We start from the raw sequence: 22,917 nt of genomic DNA on the forward strand, positions 1-22,917 counted from the left end.
TGCAGGCATATTTTTAAAACAAGACAGATTTTGCATCTGAAAAACATCAAATTATTGGCCTGTCTTGAAATAATGTGAAAATAGAAAATTTATATATGATAAATCAGGAATAAAAAGTTGTCATTAAACAGTACAAGAGAAGTTGAAATCCAAATAACAGGTATATTATGAGTGAATCAAGAGCTGATTGCAGTCCACTTTTTACATAATACTTTCCAGTGTTCATATTTGAATCATGTTTCCCACGATCGTATATCGATCCATAGCTTTTCCAAGGCTGTGAGCACGTATAAATACCCCATTCATTCCACAGACAGCCAATTAAATCAGGGTTGCCGCAAAATACTATAATTTGTATTGGTTCAGGTTCGAGAAGACCGAAATTTGGACCGCGGCTTGGGCAAACATCTTCCATACGAAGATCTTGTAGAAATTCGTTCATTTCCTTGGCTTCGATTTGACTGGCGAAAGTTGCGCTTGAGCTGACGCAGTACTTCTGAGATTTCTCTATTTTCTGATTGAAAGTTGATTGCGTTTTCCAAAAACTGGAAGACGATTGATAGGCTCGACTGCTCGTGATTGGCTGGGTGCGTTTAACAGTTGTATACGTTCTGTGGTTCTAAAACATATTTAAAATTCATGTTTAGAAGGTAACCAACCATATTTAGGAAATCGATCGTTATCAAAATTGGAGGCACATGGAGGTCAGCGACCTCTTGTATGAAGTTAGCACTCTCTTGAATAATCATATTGCTCCGGATTACTCAAAAAATTATTGATTTGGAAATCAAAAAAATAGTAAACGTAAAAAAGGGAGGAGCTTGTGGAAGCGGTAGCTGCTATTTAGAGCTATTTTCGAATTGAGTTAAGTTCAGCGCAGTTAAAAAGTACATATGCTCCAATAACATGCCAAATCTACACGTGGGACAAATGGAATCTATGTAATAGTTGATTTTTTTTAAATATACAATCAACTCATTTTAATTTCGGAAGCAAACCCTGGTTGATGTGGCAGACGGATGTTACCTTTGATCAAACACAAGTCGAACGCACACGACGTTTCCAGACCAAAATTACAGGGTTGGGGAATTGGTTCGGGTCCACAAAATCTGGACAATGGCATGATCAGACTTCATTTCCGTCTGGGTTGGTCCGATCAGAGGCGGATTCAAGTGCACATCATTCTGATCAGAAAAGATATTGAGAGCAATTGGGTCTGATCAGAGACCATTTCGAGCGCATTTCTTTTTCAATGTTTTTTATTTCCTTTGAGAGATGTTGGGTCTGACCAAGGGTTCAACTTATATCAAATGCCGCTCCTCTTTAGAAGCGATGCCGATTAACTTCAGATCACGACATTTATGGAAAGCTGCCCAAGTTCATTCACTGAGTGAGAAATTTGCCCTAATGGTATACTAATGAAAAAAATTTTGCAACAGTTTTTTTTTCGCAATACTTTCGGAACAGGGCTTTCCTTAGTTGAATATATATTTAACTGCAAACGTCAATTTTTAAATCAATTTTTTAGAGCGAAACTAAGAGATCTGTTCATAATCAAAACCATTCTCTGATCAGACTATTTCCAGCGCACTTGAGTCTCATCAGATGCGAAAGCGAGTACACACTAGTCTGGTCAGGAATGAATTTCGAGCGCACAGTAGTCTCAATTTGAGGTATTTGTGAGCACACCAGCTTGACAATAGTCTTGACCAGGATCTCATAAAAATCAGTTTTCGGCCTGATCAGTTCACTTCTGTCTGGTAAGGGATGATCAGAGAGCTTCGAGTGCAGTTCCAGCGCACACGAGGTTTCGATTTCACATCAGTCTGAGCAGGGGTTAATTCGGTCTGGGATGAACTGATCAGAGGTGACTTTGATTTGAAACTGTCTAATCAGAGATCACTTCCTTCTGGCACGTCAACCCGGGAACTGATTTCTGTATCTGACGACCACTAATTTGCCTTGCCATTATAACTACTAGCCACCAATCCTTAACTAGTGCTCGAGTAAAGAGTTAAAAATGCCTGCATCATTGTGAGGATGTCAAACGCAGAATCTTGGACATTCATATTTAGCACCAAAAATTGCAACATTCCCTTGCAGTAAGGCTTTTACAAAGTTTAAACGCTTTCTTTTCATTTGAACAATGCACATGGATGCTATAAATTTAACCATAAAAATTTGAAATATTACAAATGTTGAGACTCAAAAAACTAAAGCTGCGGAGCACTAACAAGAAAAATCAATTCTTATTAGCCCTCTTGTGCTCTCAAAACTGTTGAAAATGTGCCGGAGAAATTTACAAAAAAGACAAATTATGCTTTCCGTTTTTTCAAGCAACCCCCAAGCCTGGATGTTTCGATATAGGGATTTTTTCTGTTTCTGCTACCCCAGCTTTGTTAGTGAATACTATTTGCAACCCCCAGACTCACGTGCAATATTTTTGCAGAATGATTTACTATGTAATGACACGTGCACTGTAACGGCGGGTTGCATAACGTACTGGGGGTTGTAGAAACGGTAAAGATCCTAATATAATTTTGACACTGAGGTCACAAATATCAGGGTGGCAAATATCAAGTCGTTTAAAAATTTTCCCTTGAGTGTTATCTCTAATTCTAGTTAGTGCAAAATAATCTTTTTCTTAATCTCTAACAATAAATCAATAGAAAAGAGAAAACACACAAATAGAACACAAAAACAAGTTGTTTATGAAGATTACGAGTTTGTCTCTCGCACACTGTTGCTTTATAGTGTCCATGCTTTAGTAGAGTAACAAATAGTTCTTGCAATTTGTGAATGGAAGCAGTAATCATTCTTTAAAATTCTATTTTTGTAAATATGACAAAACTTCGCCAGTACGACAGTCTATCACAGCAAACAATTAAGGAGTTCTGTTGTTCCGACCCCCACTTTAGTGGGGAGGGAGGAACTATAAAGTTGCTTTTTTTTGGTCAGTCAATTTTGGCCGACCGATATATTCATCGTACAGAATTGTGACTGGTATCATTAAAAATCCCGTTCAGTATAGAATACGGAATAAGAAAGAGTTTTTCGATTTTCGTGTTTTACAGGGAGTTATCGAGGTTTAAAGTTATGTGACCTTTCGACTGGTTTTGTTCACATTTGCTAGAATTTGGCACAATTTCGCTAATATATTTCAAAATCAGTCAAAATTTTTAACTGCAGAGTGTTGTTGTTACCATTAGAGATAGAAGAGCGTTGCTGAATTGTTTGATTGAAGTTTTTTTTGCCTAAAATTTTTGATAAAATTTTCAAAATTCAAACTTTTTTCATCAAAAACGTTGCAAAGTATGCTTTTTTGGTCTACTTTGTTGAAGTATGCCAGACTTAGTAACCTAGAAACCTTAACACAGATTCCCTAATCTCAAAAAAAGCGCTGTTGCAATTTGGCCCCGTATAAAAGTCTTCTGAAATTAAAACTTTGCCGTTTTTTGCAGATTTAATTCGAAAATTATACAAAATGCATCTTTTTTTCAATGTTTGAAGAATTCCACTCAACAATTGATATAATTCGCAAACAATTGGAACACTTGGTCGATTTGCTGGGCGCGCGACAAAATCAGGCAGAAGTCTGATAATATAATGGACTCTTAGAATAAGACACTTTGGTTTTTATTTTAATGCTGCCTTTTTTCAAAATATTTGGCTTTTGTTTTTTAATGTTAATTACTGACTATATTTTTGTTTCACGTCTCCATTAATGTCAGCTCCAATTTTCGTAAATTTGAAGCCCATTGTAGATACAGTTTGTTTTCAGAGAACCAAAGGGTTTTTATGACTTTGAGGAAGAGTTTTAGTAAAATTTAACTGAATTCTTTTCTTTTGCCTTCAATTGTTATTCTTTTGGCAGTCTGATTTTTAAGTTTAACCACTCAAAGATCTGAATTTCCTCCTTAAGAGGTGCTAGTGAACCTTTTTTATTCATTCGGTTCTTACCTAATGTCTCTTATGTTATTGAATGTATTTGTTTCAATGAAATTTCTGTGATTTTTTGAACTTGTCAATTTTTTATATTATTTTAGTCAACATTTTGCTTATTCTCAGTAAGTACAGGTCAATCTTTCCTCCCTATAGAATAAGACTAATATTGTGGCCGATTGTTTTAACAGAAGGTTTTTTTGCTTTTGTTACTAAGAGTTTTCATACAGACTAAAAGTTTTCGTATTGTTGTGCATAATTGCCCATTTTTGCTATTGTTTTTGTTTCTTTTGTAAATTGTCACATTACTTAACAGTGTAACTGAAAAAAGCTTTAAAGTATTTGAAACTGAACATTATTTTTGTTTTCATAACATTTGGTTTGAAGGGCTGCGGCACCGTTCTCTTGCAGAAAATGGTCGTTTTTTTGGCCTTTATTTGTTATTGTTTTTTGTTGTCATATGCCAAATATTGTGTAATTAAATTTTTCAGGAGCCAACTCTAGATAAACAAGTGAACTTTTATAACTGATATCGATAAATAATTAATGGCTGTTTTGACTTTCGAACTAAATTTCCGAAAAAAAGTAATAGTATTTTTCAACTTATCACTTTTTGTTCAGGTTTGCGTTTTTTTTTTCGTGTTTTGCTATGTTTTATCATTTTCGTAAATTTGCCTCACTATTTAAGGCACTTTTTAATGTTTTGTTGAATCAAACTATAATTTTTCTGTTTTTTAAACTTTTTAAATGATGTCTTCAGGGCTGAGACGATTTGTTTCAGAAGAATTTTGTGAAGTTTTGATACTTTTCAGATTTTGTGGTTCTTTTTGTTGTCATTTTGTGATAGTCGTTTTACAAAAAGATGTTATGATGATCAAAATAGACGCAAATGAAGATGTTATATTCTTGCGGTTAAAATCTTATGGTTAATCGCGTTTAAATTTAATGGCTTCACAACTGTGGTATCGTAAAGTTGTTTTCTTTGATAGTGTTATAATTTAGTCTCATTAATAACAGTCACAATTAGTTTTCCAAAAAGTTGCAAGACAAACTGTCTAGTTTTTTAGTCGAAAGCTTTTGTTGGCTATGTTTTTTGAAAATATTTGTTTTTAATAAGAAAAGAGATAGATTTTTGAGATCTGCCAATTTTATTTCTGTTAAATTGTAGCTAAGCCTCTCTATATACAATTCACATCATTTATCTTTTGAAAAACAATTTGCTCTTCATAACGGTTTTATTTTCCTCAACGGTTCTTTCTTCTTGGAACAACCACTTTTCATAAACCAATATTCGTGATTTTTGCAAATTTGCCCATTTGTTTTCTTTTCATAGTATCACAATAATGGGCGTCATTTGACTTACAAACGTTGTCACCTGCAAAAATTGCAAACAAACATTTTTATTGTTTTTAGTGGTTTTTGTGATCAGCTTAATATTTAATTGATTCGGGGGACATCGTTTTCGTGCATAATTTTTCGTGCAATTTTTTCGTTTTTGCCTGTTTTTGTCGTTCTTTTTGTAGTCGTATGACATATCCTGGATAATGAATGGCCTCAGTCGCTCTCTATTGGGGTATAAAAGACTCTCTCAATGATTTCGTTTGATGCTTAATGTTTCTAATCAGTTCGAATTTAATTCTTCTTTTTTTTTTTAAAAAAAAGCAAAGTTTTAATAAACTTTTTGCCGCTTTTGCTCATTTCTAGCCGACTTGTTGCCAAGTCGCAATGAGGAAAAGTCCCATTTTTGTTGCAAAAAGTACCGGTTAATCTTCTTAGTAGAATTTTTATCTGATGCCATTGTGATTTGGTTATTAGTGGTTTTCAAAAAAGGACAAGGAGTTTTGGTCGTAATTAATATTTGTAACTATTTGATTTTTATTGCCGTTTTTTCGGGTAGTCATATTATGGTAGCCACAGGATTCATTGGCCCTCTAGAGTAGATTGTTTTATTCTTTTAGTAGTTTGTTGAACGATATGTTGATATTGTAATTTTTTTATCTCTTCCTCATTTGGCAGACAATTAAGTGAAAAATGTAGATGAGCGGGGTCGGAACTTAATGTGCGAACGCACATTACCGAGCCTCCTTGTTTAGCTTTTAGATGAGTCTGAAACTACCAAAGTTTTGTGCCCAGTCAGTTATTGTACAAAAAAGCCTTTTTTAAAAATTGAAAACAATGAAAGGGAACAAACAACAAATCGAGTAAAATCAGCGTTTGGAAAATAAAAAAAGCTTGGAAACATTTAAGATGATCTGAAGTGTATAAAATGAGAAAAAGTGATTAGGAAAATATTCAAAGGTCACAAAACAGCTTTTTCTACTAGCGAAAAAGGAATTTGTAAACCCTAACATATTTTTAACTCTCGTCGAGTGACTTTCTGTAAATAACTATCAAATGAATTCTTCTTGTTTCGTTTTTGCTTAGTTATTTTTAACTCCTCTTCTAGATTTTAGTAAAACTCCAGCAGCCTACTTTTGAAAAAAATAATTTAATGGAAGAACTTGAACTCTGTAGTTGCGATATTCTCTCTTTGTGAATAGTTTTGTTGTCAATATTTTCTTTTATAATGTGTTAATATATCAGATTGGTATTGATTACAGCATGTTGTCACTAGACTTAAGCAAAATTATCTTGAAGCCGCTTTTGATGCTTGACATGAGCGTGTAACGTGCATTGTTTGTTGACGAAAATGAGATAATCCCATTTAAATGTTCAGTCAAATATAGAACAAATAAGCAAAAAACTAAAGGCAGATTGTAAAAAAGCACTAAGAGCATTAAAGAAAAGCGTTATGAAATTTTGGCAGCTTGAAGGCTATGAGAACGCCCACCTGTGAGAAACAATAAGGAAAATCCAGGGCCCAGAATTAGGATTTAAAAAAATGTTTTAAAAAAATTACATCAAGAGCTTTGAAACTGACCTGGAATGTGAAGTGTTTACAATCGAACGCTCCTCGTTGGTTAGCAAATTCTCAAAACTCTCTTTACGATTGGTTCTTAAGAACGAGGTGATCGTTCCATTCCTTTAATTTTTCCAACTTTGCTTTACTTTCTGTAATTTGTTTCTTTTTTTGCATAGTCGTTTTTTATTCCTTATATAAAGTTTACTAAAAATAGCAGCCTACTCTGACCCAGCTTTTAATATTGGAAACTGAACTCGACGGTTGTTAAGTTTTTAAACCAGATTTTAAATCATTTTATATGTTTAATAGATTATTCCTTCTCTGATAACAGTTCTTTGCTACTTGTCCATAAAATGAGTAGTTGCTTCAAATTCGTTTTGATTACAATCTTCTGTTTTTATACGTAAGGAAAATTGATCTCGAAAAACAGCCGTATGTATTGAGCTGTTTAAATCAATTTGAGGCTCTCCAGGTGTAATGTTAAAAACAGAGCTTCAATTTGTCAACTCAACTTTTGAAGACAGAATTTCGTATCTAAACTTTATGAAATACCAATCTGTAAGCCATTTTTGACAGCTTGTAGGCTGTGAAAACAATTATGAGGAACAATGAAGAAAATTATAGCCAAAAGTTAGATTTGGAAAAATTATTAAAAACAGCGTTTAAACCTTGAAACCTGCCTGGAATGTAAAATATGAGTCAGAACTGAAAGAGATCTAAACTTTTCTTTTGCGCAAATGTATTCAAAGCCATTCAAGAGGCATGCTGAATTGAGTTTGTGGGTTTGAAATTTACACAATGAAACGCTAATTTTGCTCAGTCAACAGAATTATTTACAGAAAAAAAATTCCTAAATAATTTTAAATCGGAATTTTATCATTTTGTATTTTTTACCTAACTTTTTTGTCTTATGAGTTTTCGGTCAATATTATTTTCAAATTGCGTTTTTGTTTCAGACCTCCCCCTCCCCCCCCCCCCCCCCATTTAAATTTCTTTTTCTCTCATTTTGAGGCGAAGTTTTAGTTTTTTTAAGTAGAGCATTCATAAAGTTGCAACAAGATATAAGTTCATTAACTCGTTTGCATGTAAATTCTAAAGTTATGCACAGTTTGACGTACTTGGACTTAATCTAATCACACATTCCTTTTAAGGGCTAGAAATGAGATTACTTTCTCTAGGGTAACAATGAGAAACGAGATCCAATCATCTAATTACCCCATTGACACTGAGCAGGCTTTTCAATTTTGTTCATTCCCTTCTTTTGCTAACAGAACCCAAATAATAAGTTCACGCGAAGATGCGACAGAAAAGACATTTGATCAGCTCAATGTTTTGTTTTGGGTCAGTGTCGAATAAAGACTTAAATTGACCCGAGCGATGTGATTACCAGTTACGTATATAGATTACATAACCAATTGATAGTTTCTAGAAGCAAAGAGTTGAAAAACAATTTTGCTCCTCTATATCGCTGACGATGCAAAAATGCATTCAGCGTGGATTTAGTATGTGCGGAATTATCGAAATTTAATTTAGGACGAACAACGTTGATTGTAAATAACAAAAAAAAAATCTAATTGCCGCAAAAATATCTGATCATTTTATTTTGATGAAAATGTGTCCAATATGAAAGAGAATTTCATCATAAAACTTGCGTTCAGCAGAGATAATTTTTACCCGTAGCAAAATTTTCTGGGAATTGATAATTAAAATAAGTAGTTCCGCAACTAGAGCGCGTAGTAATCTTACCTGTTATGAAGGTAGAATTTATGAAAAGACCCGGAAAGTAAACAGAGAGCGGAGGGGGGGGGGGGGGATCAACCAAAGTTATACTGTCCAGCGTCGATCTGGCGATCTGACGTCAAGAAAATTTTTTAAAGGTTCAATTAAAGGTCTTTTTTAAGTCTTTTTATAAAGTTTTTTAAATCGGTCCTTTCAAAGTCTTATCAAGTGTAGATCTAGACTCGACTACCGTTACAATTATTGAATTAGTCATTTCGGTTTAAAGCTCTAAAACCTTGACGGTTGAATTATTGAAAAACTCGAATTTACTTACAATGCAGTATTTGGGGAACACTGAATTGCTTGCATCGAATGAACAGGTCAAATTGTCACTCGGAGCTGAACACTTCTGGGACTCCATAACAGCTGAACCTAAAATGTATGAATTCACGCACTAACGGATACCAATTTGTTTTCTATGCACACTCACGGTTGTCACCCGGACTGATCGTCAAGTCTTAATCAGTGCTGATTCAGTGAAATTGCAAGTCTTGGATCAGTTCTGTATCAGAGCTCTGTCATTTTTTGTCGTGGCTTGTCTTGAATCAAGTCTTAAGACTTGCCAAGTCTTGGCCAAGGTTTGACTCATGACTTGCCAAGTCTTGAGGAAATCTTCACAGGTATTCACAACTCTTAGCACTTGAAATGAGACGTTATCAGTACTGATTTGTCCATTCAAGACTATTATCTTACTTGAGAAGTACTGATTAAGACTTAATACTCGTTCCTGGAACTGTTTTCTAGAACACATGCAGCAAGATAGGGGAGTCTTAAGCGAGTGTTGTGACAGAATGCGAATTCACTATAAACAAGGAAGATCGTTCATATGCGTTGGCACAATGTCCGAACTAATCATATGCGAAACAAGTTTTTTTTTCAAAAATGAATATCATATCGGCGGATGTTATTTGAGTATATATATTTCCTGCAACTATAAATGCAGTTTGATGAGTCACCGTATATTACAACCAGAGGTCGTTTGCTATCCAAATGAATGCTGCATCTTTGTTATAAAAATGACGAAACATATTTTAGAAAATATGGTTGTTGCCATTCAAGCAGCTTCAATTCTTCAAGTTTTGTATTAAAACTTTGCTTCAAACTAAGCGCCAACTCAGCAGCAATAGCTTACCAAAATAAAAAAAACATATTCAATGTCTTCTCAGAATTTCCAACAATTCACTCAAAAACTCTCGTGTGAAATGACACGATTTTTTTCTCGTGTGACAAAAAATGAAAAGTTTCGTGTGGAAAAAGTGTCTCGTGTGGTTTCTCGCGTAGGTTTACACGAGAATCTAATCAAATAAACACACGAAAAATATTGTTAAAAAACCTGAAAAATCATGTGATTTTTACGCGATTTTTCATGTGTTTCCACATGAGAACATAAAGTGACTTTTACCCGAAACATCAGTTTTTACACGAAAAGCCGGGGTTTTTCACACGATTTTTCGCGTGAATCACTCGAAAAACCGTGAGAATATGGATGGGAGAATCGTGTATTAGTACAGGATTTTTCGTGATATTGGGCATTTTCTCATTTGTCACTTTTCTCCGAATTGACGCGTCATAATTCAATGTTTCAAAAGAAAATTCATTCCTGCTGAGTGAAAAAACTTCAAACTTCTCGCAAAAGTCTGAAAAAAGAGCGATAAACAAATAGATTTAAAATATCAAAATCATAGCTAATTTTTGTTTGTTCAAAATTACAGAAAATTAGATTGTGGGCTACGTTGAAAAGTTTTAATTCCAATTTTAGGTAACAATAGACTGAAAAAAAACAGGATGTTTGCGTAGTTTGTCATAGTTTACATTCTTTTAGATTGAAATGACACATAGGATACTTTAGCGCTTATGATAGCATGAAAAAATTTAATGGAGAATAAATTGACTTCTTTTTTCACCCCTGCCATCAAAAAGTCTACTTCCAACTAGTTTTTAGAGTTATCATATTTTTCTTCGCCATTTATGGCAACCAACTGATGTTCAACCAAGTGATTTAACAGATTTCATTGTTCGGATGATAATGAAAATAAATAATATAGCTGGTAGATTGCCAGAAAAAAACCCCGATAGTTTTTTAGATCTGCAGACTCAAAACAAAAGGAATTTTTTGCTGTTCATTAAATGCTGAGTTGTTATATTTTGAATAAGAATCGGTTTAACTTATTGCTCCCTCTGTTAGCTGCTATTCTTCAATTAGAGTGACACACACCTACCTGATATTATCTTTTTGAGTTAAAGTAAAAAGAGTCAAATTCAGAGTGAGTCTTTTTTGAGATTGAGGTAAGTCAAATGTGACCAAAAACTTAAACACACGAATGAGCATGAAAACTCGAAGTAGATGTCATTCGAAGGAAATTGACTTCATGTGCGCAACTTAGCTGAAATTGCATGAACGAATGAACAAAAAGCAGATTTTAAGTGATTGTGCCGTCATGATGGACGAAATGAAAAACATAGCATGAAATCTTGACAAAATTGAAAGAATTTTCATTGATTAAACAAAGATCTCGTCCAAGATTGGATAATAAATGATTGGTAAAATTCCCATATGTGAACAAAAACCACAATAGAGGAAGTGAAAATTATTTGAACGCCGTTTTCTCTTTCTTTATTAAAAAATTGCTTCTGTCTTTATTATTTAGAAGGTCTGAAAATATATTTCTTTGACTCTGCGATTGAATCCAATAGTTACTGTTACAGAGGCCCTAATTTTTGCGCAAAATAGTTTGTTCGAGTGGTCAGAGTAATCACCAATGAGAATACCAAAAAATTTTTCTCTTTCCCAGAAAATTTTTTTTCTGTAGAATTCATCGTAGGGAGTACCATGGTTTTTCCTTTGGGTGCGGCTTCTGGAAATTGAAATCACTGAAACTAATTGCGAGGCAATAAAAACTTTGAGAAAATCATTAATGGTTTTAAAGTAAAAGAAATAGGTTTGTTTCCATCTCACACAAGTTTTTCTCTGCTGAACTTTTCGATGGCAGTGTTATATAATTTATTTTTATTCTTTTTGTAGATCAAAAGCCTTCGAAATACGAAAAAGTAATATGCTAAAATGGATACTGGAACAGAGAGAGAGAGAGAGAGAGAGAGAGAGAGAGAGAGAGCGAGAGAGAGAGAGAGAGAGAGAGAGAGAGAAAGAGAGAACGAGCTGATTAATATAAAAAAATGTTGCGATCCACTTGTGGGGGGAGGAACTATATGCTCAATTGGGTTTTTTGTTCAGTTAGTTTTGGGCCGATCAATATGTTCGTCGGAGATAATTGAGGCCGGTATCGTTAGAAAGCCCAACCGGCGTAGAATGTTTAACTATTTCCATTTTTGCAAGGAGTTATCGAAATTTAAGTTTTTTGTAAATAGCAGACGGAATTGCGTTGTTTTTATTTCACATATTTTCCTTATTTTCTTTCCAAATTTTTGTTAATGTTGCTAAAAATTTTTGAAATTGTTAAACACAATTTTATTGGTTTAACTGGTAGGGATAAAGGAGACTTGCTTATTGGTTTTCTTCTAGTCTCTTTGTAAAAATTCCTGTTAATTATTTCGAATTTCTGTCTTTTTTTATATCAGAAATGACTCCAAGTACGATTTTTTTTTATCCCACGTTGTTTAAATATACCGATAGTAGAGTCCAAATATGTGCTGTCCTAAGTTTTAAAAACTCCTCAAAAAAATAGTACTTTCACTTCCTGTAGTAGTCTTCTGGAATAAAAATTTTGCAGGTTTTTCGATAACTCAATAATTATACAAAACACATCGAAATTTTTGGTCTTTTGAAATATATCGTTTGGTATTCGATCTAATTTGCAACCATAGAGAATAGAAAATCGTTTTTGTATGATGCCCTTCAAGCTACGTTATGACTCGTCTTGGATTCTCACAACCATTAAAAATTCTGGATTTTAATGTGGCGCGGCTTTTTTCGAATTTTTTTTCGCTTTTTAAATTTTTTGTTTTCTGAATGTTGATTGCCGACTAAAAAAACTTCACATCAAGTCCAAAATAATGACAGAACCTATTTACAACAAATTGTGGCCAAAAAAAAATTTCTGAGAAATTCTCGTAGTTTTTAATGCATTTGACAATGTCTGGTCGTCAATTTTGTTTGATTTCTTTATTTTGGCTTCATTTTTCATTCTTTTTGCAGCCTCATGACTTTTCCTTTTAAAACAAAGATACAGTTCAGCTGTTTTATCGGCTTTAGGTGAACCCAAGCAATGCCTTAAAATATTATAAAATGCCTCTTATGACGTTGAAGATATTTGCTTTACAAATTGTCAGTTAAGCTTTGAAATTTGCACTTTTTAATCTGATTTTTTTCAAAAGCAGCTCAATTTCAAAACATACAGGGCGAAACTAATTACATCAGAGGTAAAAAAAACACTAATGTTAGTATTTTTATAAGTAACCAATGATTGCTGGGCTTTCTTACTGCAAAATTATATAAGTTTTTTTGACTTTTGCGCGTTTACATATACCTGAGGTCGGATTTTTTTGTTTCCTTTCCAAACTCACGTTTAGGACAGCCTCAATTGGCACTAAAAGACGCCTCAAACAACGCCCTTTTAAAAATTTCAGTGAATGGATTTTAGTTTTAACGCCCCAGAAACCGTTATCTTGTAAATTTTATTAGATTTTTTTCTGTTGTGGCTCTAATTGTCTTCCTTTTTGTTGTTATGCGGCAAATTCTTAACATTTAAAGGCCTAACAATTTTCGTCTTTAGCCAACGGTTTTAATTATTTTGAACTTCACAATTATCGTTTTCATTGCCGTCAGCATGTCACTTAGCCTCAATAATGGCAAACTCTTAAGAGCTTGAAAAAGTTTTTCCACAGAATTTCTTGAGTTATCAATACTGTTCAAAATGTGTGTTTCTTTTTGTTGTTTTTTTCATAAAGACAATTTAAAAAGAAGACGCATTTCAAAACAAAACAGACCCGAAAGGCAAAAGATTGAACGCTTTTCTATATTTAAAATATTTAATTATTTTCAATTTCTCGTGGTTTTAATGGCTTCTCATCTTCTCGACCAAACTTTTTCTTCACCAAATTTTTGTCAAATTTGTTTAAAAAATTTGAAAATATGAACAACAATGTTATTGGTTTTAATGTTTGTGTTAAAAGGGCTTGCTGATGGGTTTTATCTTAGTCCTTCGGTTAGAATTTTTGATTTTCAGTCCCTTTTAATCAAAAATGGCTTCAATTACGCTTTTTATATTTCGACATTGATTAAATATGCCGAAAGTAGAGACCAAACATTTGCTGCTTCTCACCTTGTCTCTCGTCTTTCAATCCTTTCAACGGTTTTATTTTCAACTAATGGTTTCTTGACTTTGGTACTAGGCATTCTCATGAAAAAAAAAATTTTCGGGTATTTTTCCATATCTGAGTTTGTGTTTCCTTGCCACCTTATTAAAGTATTGTAGTATTGCTAAGGGTGTTGAAAAAATGCGCACGCAGTTCGAGGTAAATGTTTTTGTTTATGAGAAACCTATAGTTTTAACGGTTACGGCAACGCTTTTTGTTATTTTTAATTGATTTTTTGTTTTTGCCATTCTTTCTATAGTCGTCCGACACATTAGCGATAGTGACTGCTTCTAACGGCTTCCTATGATAGATAAATTCAGCTTCTTAATGAGACGAGTTGATACTTATTGATTTTTATCAATTTGAAATGGGTTGTTTTCAATAATACAAAACGCATATTTGAACTTGCTTTGAACTGTCCATTTTGCTGTTATTTGTCGATCTGTTACGAGTCTCACTATTGGCAAATCTCTCTCTCTCTCTCTCTCTCTCTCTCTCTCTCTCTCTCTCTCCCTCTCTCTCTCTCAAGTCTTCTCTGAAATAGTATAGGCTAATTTTTCAAATTTATCTGATCCCATATTTATTTTGTTATTTAGTGTTTTTTAATTATAGGCATCGAGTTTTGTTTGTTATCATTGTTTGCTATTATACAATTTTTTTGCTTGTGTTGTCTAGTATTTTCATTGATGGCAAGTTTCATCGGCCCTCTAATCCAGAATTATTGTTTGCTGAACGATATGTGATTTTTTAGAAGTTTTCTTTTTCTCTCTCCCTCTTTCATTTGGTAGACAATTAAAAAAACGTTGATGAGTGGTTGCGGAATATTTTATTCGAACGCTCATTACGGGGCCTTCTTGTTTTCAGTTTATTGTCTTTTGATTATTTAGTGTTTTTTTTAAAAAAAAATCTTTTTAGAGTTTTTAGTTATTGTAGTTGTGAAAGCCATCATTGGTTGTGTTTAATCCGGATTCACATACTTATTCGTCTCCGATGACATTAATTTTTTCTTGCAGATCTCTCTAAACTAACTGTAGGGTATACTTAAACAATGAAATACAAACCTGTTTTATAAAAGATAGTTTGTAGAAGAAATATAAAATTTCTTGAATTCATAACGACATCAAAAATCGTCGAGTAGAAAAAATCGCGAAATATTTGGCGTATGATATTAAAAGTCAGATTTCAACTTTCTTCTTTAAAATAAAATTCTGGGAATAATAAATGGATATAAATTAAAACTAATCAAATGAAAAATATTGTTCATCTATTCAATTCAACTTCAGAATTTTCGGGGATCTAATTTATACCTGAAAACGATTCATTGTTAGGTACTAATGCGTTTGCTTTTACAATATTAGCAGAATAGAAACTGGTTATGATAATCAGCAATTGTGATAAACAGTTACAATAACCAGGTAACTAACTAGTAGCATTAAAAAGCCAATTTGGGGGGATTGTGAAAAGAATTTCGGGAGCTGTCATCTTAAGCCGATATGCCAAACTGAATTGTTTTCCTCGAAGCGTGAAATAAATTCACCTTTTGTTCATACCATTTTTGTAAAATCAGTTTTTTTAACTCTGTAATTCAATAAAAGCTTTATCATTATATGTGTATAACAGTACATAAATTCGGTGCGATTTATTTGACGCTTATAAAGGTTATAAAACGGGCTAACGGACCCGGAGGGTTTTTGACTATTGGCTGCCTAATAGCTGTTGCAGGAAAAGGGAAGGTATTTAGGAAATGTTTGTAAAAAGGGGGCAGAAAATTGGCTTTTTAACCTTACTTCTCTATAGTCCTTGAGGCAAAGTCACTCAGATATATAGATTTACCTTTTTTCTATTATTTTTTCACATTTGTGTTGTTTCTTGTTCCGCTTTTTTGTCACTTTTCGGTTGACTGTGTAACTTGAATACATTTAGCAAGACCATCTTATCATGAAGGCGCAATAAGAGAATTTGAACAAGTTTGTTCATTCTTTGATGTTGAATTAAATTTGTTGTTTAAATTGTTTCAAGTAGCGGAACAAATGGAATTAAGGCTGCAGAATTTATTCGGATGAGAAATCAGAGAAAATTCTTAAATCAAATTACAATTCAGTTCTAGTAGGTGGTGAAATAACTGAACTACATTTCATAGTTATTTGATGTTTTGACTGGCATTCCAAATAATAAACAATGCGTGATACAATCAAACATCATCTCAATCAAAAAATAAAATCAATTTTTTCACAACTTATCGTCGGCCTTGCATTTCAGCTCAACTACCAAGCTGTCTCGATTTTCATGAAAATCATTCTAACGAATCTACCCAGACATTGGAAAAAAAACTGTTGATCATCGAAATTTAAATTTTTTTGAACAGAAAAGACTAACCAATAGTAATTGTAAATTTATTTCTGTTTTACTGATATTATTTAACCGAAGAGTTATAAATTAAATTTACCCGTTCAAAAAATTTCAGTGAAAATTTTCAATAAACTCAATAAATTACTTCAAGAAAGTCTCCAAACAAAATATGTGAAATTGGAGCTCACTTTTATCGGCATCAGCTGTCATTAAACGAAAATTCCTTTAATTAGGGCACAATTAATTGACCCCATTTCACTCCAAAATATGTAAAACAGATAGCGGATGCCAAAATAGCCAGCATATAGAGCAGTAGAAACACAGAAACATTGCTGACATTCTTCCTATAGTAGCGGGGGGAGTAGTACATGCCCCAGGCGGGGGAGTTCCTTGAGAATTCCATTCTGATTCTGGGAAGTGAGGGATTCCTGGCATTCCTGGCCATTTCGTCCGGGTCTGTTTCACGAAATACGGCCATCTTTCCCATCAACATGTAGTTCCTGTGTAAAACACGGGAAAAAACTGAGAACAGGCTTGTTCCGATTTAATTTTGAAACTTAATCCAATTTTCCAGAATCATGAAACTTAATACTATGTAATTTAGCAAAATCGAAAAACGAAGCGAAGTCAATAAAGTCTTTTCATAGTTGCTGCAGCCTTTGATTATATAAATTCCCGCTGATCAAACATTAGCAAGTATTGGAAAACTGACATCAATAACCAGGCTATTTTATGGCATATTGAACGATAGCAAACCTCCCTACATCTATGAGTTGTTTCATTTCATTGATGCTCAATGTCAAAAAAAGTAAACGACGCTCTGAGAAATCAAAAACTGCTGATCTGTGAATTGTAAAAATCAGGTTCCCCCATACTTCTGTGGACGAAATAAAAAAATAGTTCTTATTCTGTTACGATCGTCTCTATATCCATACATAATACATGAACTCTACCCTATTTAAAAAGTGATTGTAATAAATTCATTCTAAACTTAGACTAAAAATCAAACTTTTATTATGCATTTTTTTTGTACAGAAACATTATAAAAATGTAGAAACTTTGTGAGATCAGTCACAGATGCATATATCAATCGAAACATGATTAGTTTTCTAGGTAAGTCCATTGCTTTACAAATGTTTTGCAGCACAATCCAAAAATAACAGTGCAAAAACAGTAAAACCAGTTTGTTCTCTGTAATTTTGATTCGTTTTGAAACTCTTTAGATACTGAATATTATTGCTCATTCGTTTTGAAACTTTAGATACCGTTTTTGATTTTTCTAGGTTTATAGGAGAGTTGTAATTTTGACTGATAACAATTCTTAAGAATAAATTTCGACTGTGTCTGCGCAATAAAAAAAATTAGGGTTCTCACTGTCCAAAAATTGATTTTAATTGCTTCCAAATTTTCACTGTAAATTATTGTTTGTGTCACTTGTTTTCTCATTTCAAGGGAGAGTCTTTTCTCCTCTTCTACCAAAGTATGTCTGTCTCCGCAGTGATCAAACATTTTATAATGTTGCTTGATAACAATTGAGGGCTGATACACTGCTTGAATTTGAAAACAGCAGTTTATGGTGGAAAAAATGAGCAATTAATAAAAACAAGTAATTTAATTGAAACATTCGTGATTTGCATTGAAACTAAAACTTCATCAAGGGCATCCATCAAATTGGCAAACATGAGCAGAAGCTAGATATTAACAGATCTCCTCGGCTGACGTGTGAATTGGAGCCGTGATTTGGGGTTATATAAACAGCAAAACGAAAACACCCTCAAATTTTCCCCCAATGGAAAATCATTTCGTGAAAAATTCGATGAATTTTGATCAAATAAATGACACGACCATTTTGCAGAACAAAAAGAGTTTAATAAAAGGATTTTGACGGATCACGACATTTGCCATAAGCTGAAAGAGCTTTTACATGCAACAAAAAGCGTTATCTTTCATCAACACTCGCTGATAAACAATATACCCTTTCTGCGAAGATTTAGCACGTAGTGATAAAAAGCTATGATTACTTCAAAAGCCAGGGTTTGACACTTTTTCGTTGCTAATCCGTATCTTAAAAACTGACGGAAAATTACTTTTTTGCCTTACGGCAAAAAAGTTCAATAACTGTGAAGAGTTTCGTTTCTGAAAAAAAAACAATCCCGACTTTAAAGAAAATCGACTTATTAACAAGGCCACCTAATATATGACCGCTAGTGTCAATGATGAGATATGTCTCTAACAACAATTTTTGAAGGCGAACTCTGTGGTTTACTTTATGTGGTGTGTGGTTTTACAAAACATCGATTAAAGATCTTTGCGACAGTGGGTTTTCCTGTAACGTTTTCGTTTAGAAACTTAATACTATGTATTCTTTGTTTGAAACTTAATACAATGTAACTCATCTAGCAATTTCGAGGAATCAAGCAAAGGCAATTCGAATGGCTTCATTTTCGAACGAACGGCACGAAATATTAACTATTTGAAGTCGAAATTTTTTTTTCGATAAAACTTGTCAATACGCCTTCAAATTCATCTGAATTGAATGTCCCCATTGCTCAAGTCTTTGATTTTATCTTGCCGCTGAATAAGTAACTCACCATGTATTGGAAACCTCACATCAACAAACAGCCTGTTCTATGGTATATTTTACGATAGCAAACATCCCTACATCTATGAGTTGTTTCATTTCATTGATGCTCAATGTCTAAGAAAGTAAACGCTGCTCTGAGAAATCAAAAATTGCTTGTCTGTGAATTGTAAAAATCATGTTCCCCCATACTTCAGTGGACGAAATAAAACAGGTTCTTATTCTGTTGCGATCGTCCCTATATCCATACATATTACATGAACTCTACCCTAGTTAAAAAGTGCTTGTAATCAATTCATTACAAACTTAGACTAAAAATAAAGCTTTTATAATGCATTTTATTTATACAGAAACATTATAAAAAAGTACAATCATTGTGAGATAAGTCACAGTTGCATATATCAATAGAAAAATTATTAGTTTTCAGGGTAAGTTCATTGCTTTACAAATGTTTGCTGCAGAATCCCAAAGTAACAGTACAAAAACAGTAAAACCATTTTGTTCTCTATAATTTTGATTTGTTTTGAAACTCTTTAGATACTGAATACTTTTGTTGATTAGTTTTGAAACTTTTTAGATACTGTTTTTTGTTTTTCTAGGTTCATTGGAGACTTGTAATTTTGACTGATAAAAATTTATAAAGAATAATTTTTGACTGTGTCTGCGCAATAAAAACTTTAGGGTTATCACTGTCCAAAAATTGAATTTAATGGCTTCCAAATTTTTTTAAAGGAGAACTGTAAATTATTGTTTGTGTCATTTGTTTTCTCATATCAAGTGAGAGTGATTTCTCTTCTTCTGCCAAAATATGTTTGGTTCCGGAGTGATCAAACATTTTATAAAGTTGCTTGATAAAAATTGAGGGCTGAGACACTGCTTGAATTTGAAAACAGCAGTTTATGGTGAAAAAAATGAGCAATTTACAAAGATGAGTAATTTAATTAAAATATTTGTGATTTGCATTGATACAAGATAATAACAGATCTCCTGTGCTGACGTTTGAATTGGAGATGTGATTTGGGGTTGTATAAACAACAAAACGAAAACCAACCTCAAATTTTTTTCCAATGGAAAATCATTTTGTGAAAAATTTCAAGAATTTTGATCAGATAATTGATACGATCATTTTGCAGAACTAAATGAATTTAATAGAAAGATTTTGACGGATCACGACTTTTGCCTTTAGCTGAAAGAGCTTTTACATGTAGCAAAAAGCGTTATGGCTTTCATCAGCCCTCGCTGACAAACAATATACCCTTTCTGCGAAGATTGAGATCGCAGTGATAAAATGCGATGATTTCTTCAAAAGTCATGGTTTAAAGTTTTTTTGTTTGCCATTTCGTATCTTAAAAACTGTTCGAACAATAATTTTTTGACTTACGGCAAAAAAATTCAATAACTGCTATGAAATTCGTTTCTGAGAAAACGTTTCCCGACTTTAAAGAAGGTCGACCTAATAACAAGGCCACCTAAAATATGGCCGCTAGTGTCAATGATGAGATATGTTTCTATCAAAAATTTTTGAAGGCGAATTTTTGGGTATATTTTATGTGGTGTGATGTTTTACAAAACATCGATTAAAAAGCTTTGCGACAGTGGGTTTTCCTGTAACGTTTTCGTTTAGAAAATTAATACTATGTATTCTTTGTTTAAAACTTTATAATATGTAACTCATTTAGCAAATTCGAGAAGCGAAGCGAAGTCAATTCGAACGACTTCATTTTTGAACGAACGGCACGAAATAATAACAATTTGAAGTCGAAAAGATTTTATTGATAAAACTGTTGTCAATACAGGTTCAAATTCGCCTGAATTGATGGTGACCATTGATAAAGTTTTTGGTTTTATCTTTCCGTTTAGCAAGTAACTCAGCATGTATTGAAAACCTGACATCAATAACCATCCTATTTTATGGTATATTGTACGATAGCAAACCTCCCTACATCTATGAGTTGTTTCATTTCAATGATGCTCAATGTCGAAAATGTAAACGCTGCTCTGAGAAATAAATTTTCCTTGTTTTTGAATTTTGAAAATCAGGTTCCCCATCCTTCAGTGGATGAAATAAAACTACTTTTTTCCTATTACGATCGTCTCTATCGGCATGCTCAATACGTGATCTCTACCCTATCTATATTTTTTCTTTACATTTTTTTTGTACAAAAAAAACTTTAAAAAACATCTAAAAGTGGCTGCTAAATCAAGTCAGAGATGCATATATCAATAGAATAGTTGTTAAATTTTAGGGTTCAATGTTAGTTTTTTAAGTTTAATGCTTTACAAAATTTTTGCATCACAAGCCCAAAATAACAGTACAAAAACAGTAAAGTCATTTTGTTCTCTGTAATTTGGATTCGTTTTGAAACTCTTTAGACACTGAATATTATTGTTTATTCGTTTTGAAACTTTAGATGCTGTTTTTATTTTTCTAGATTTATTGGAGAGTTGTAATTTTGACTGATGACAATTTTTAAAGAATAATTTGCGACTGTGTCTGCGCAATAAAAAATTTAGGGTTATCACTGTCCGAAAAGTTATTTTAATTGCTTCCAAATTTAAAAAAAGACGAACTACAAATTGTTGTTTATCTCTTTTGTTTTCTCATATCAAGTTAGAGTCTTTTCTCCTCTTCTGCCAAAATATGTTTGGTTCCCCAGTAATCAAACTTTTTTAAAAGTTGTTTGATAACAATTGAGGGCTGAGACACTGCTTGAACTCGAAAACAGCAGTTTATGGTGGAAAAAAATGAGCGATTAACAAAAATTGGTAATTTAATTAAAATTTTTGTGATTGCATTGAAACTGCACTTTCATTAAGGGCATCCATGATATTGGCATAAGAGCTCGTGTGCTGACGTGTGAAGTAGTACTGTGATTTGTTTTTCCAGTTGAATGTCATTTCGTCCAAAATATAAAGAATTTCGATAAAAGAAATGATAAGATCATTTTGCAGAACAAAATTTTCGCGATTTGCATTAAAATCAGCTGAATAACAAGGCACCTGATATATCGCTTCTGGTGCCGATGATGAGATATGTTTCCAGCAACAATTTTTGGAGACGGTTTTTGTAGTAGATTTTATTTGGGGTGGTACTCTACAAAATATCAATTAATAAGCTTTCCGATAGTAGAGTTTTCGTAATTTTTCGTTTGCAAAAAGGCATTAAAATCTTGCAGAAAATGTTCTTATTCTCTATTAGATATCTTGAATATCTAATGAAAAAATTTGATGGCCTGAGAACTTTATTTGATTGTCGAAATCCATTATTTGATTTTAAATGATTTTATTTTTTTCAAGAAAATTGTAAGATTTTTGCAAGAAAAATACAAAAAAGGCAAAAGGTTTTCATAAAAAGGCAAAAGATTTTTTTTATATTGAGAAGAAATGCCAACAATCCTTTTTAGTGGATTTCAGAGATGCATAGAATTTTTCAAAATGTTTTTTCTTAAAGTTTCCTTTAAGATTTAATTCGTCAAATCTAAATTTCGTTTTATTGCGTATGCTCCCGACGTAAGAAAAGCAAATAAACCTAGATTACTTTTTGCTGAAATTTTTACACATTTTCTGTAGCTATTTCTCCATCCAAAATATAATTTTTTTCTCTGGTCTACCTACCTGTTGTTCAGCTCTGTTCAACACGTATTTGGCACCAAATCTGAGGTACAGATTTTAAAATTTCGCATTTTTTGATGAACTTTTTGATGAAACTCTTGATCATTTCTTGAAAACTTTTCAGAAAAATTGTTTGTTAACAGATTTATATAATGGGTAACAAAGATGTTAGATTGATTTTTCCAGCGCTTTATGGGGCAAAATATCTCTATATCGAAATACAACTCTCTAGGGCAAAACTATTAGAGGCGCCCTCTGGGTATATCCGGTTATGTTTTTGCGGTCAAAAGTCCAGTTAAGAATAGTTCGACATATGTAATTAATCTGTAATAATTACAATTTTGAACATGTATTTCGTAGTTATTCGTACATTCGCAGAGAAATTCTAATTGACTGCAGTCATACCTTGTCTGTGCTTTGATGATCCATGGACAGTTTC

General features: G+C 33.0%; 2 protein-coding genes across 2 annotated transcripts in view; both read right to left on the bottom strand.

The window, feature by feature from the left end:
- Positions 1 to 15: 15 nt before the first annotated feature.
- On the bottom strand, positions 16 to 15,606 carry LOC142348179 (uncharacterized). Its single transcript, XM_075399420.1, has 3 exons — positions 14,998 to 15,606; positions 8,898 to 8,995; positions 16 to 619 (listed from the first exon to the last, which is right to left on the bottom strand). The coding sequence occupies exons 1-3, from the start codon at positions 15,047 to 15,049 to the stop codon at positions 104 to 106; spliced, it is 666 nt and encodes a 221-aa protein (XP_075255535.1). The 5' UTR covers positions 15,050 to 15,606; the 3' UTR covers positions 16 to 103.
- A 663-nt stretch (positions 15,607 to 16,269) lies between these two features.
- Positions 16,270 to 22,917, bottom strand: part of LOC142348054 (uncharacterized) — a 21,093-nt gene continuing 14,445 nt past the window's right edge. Inside the window, exons 5-6 of the mRNA XM_075399220.1 lie at positions 22,884 to 22,914; positions 16,270 to 16,785 (exon numbers count right to left, since the gene is read on the bottom strand). Of these exons, the coding sequence (XP_075255335.1) occupies positions 16,515 to 16,785; positions 22,884 to 22,914 (302 nt within the window). The 3' untranslated portion in view covers positions 16,270 to 16,514. The remainder of the gene's footprint in view (positions 16,786 to 22,883; positions 22,915 to 22,917) is intronic.

This window comes from Convolutriloba macropyga, chromosome 10 (assembly GCF_964194025.1).
Source record: "Convolutriloba macropyga chromosome 10, txConMacr16.3, whole genome shotgun sequence".
Classification (NCBI taxonomy): domain Eukaryota; kingdom Metazoa; phylum Xenacoelomorpha; order Acoela; family Convolutidae; genus Convolutriloba; species Convolutriloba macropyga.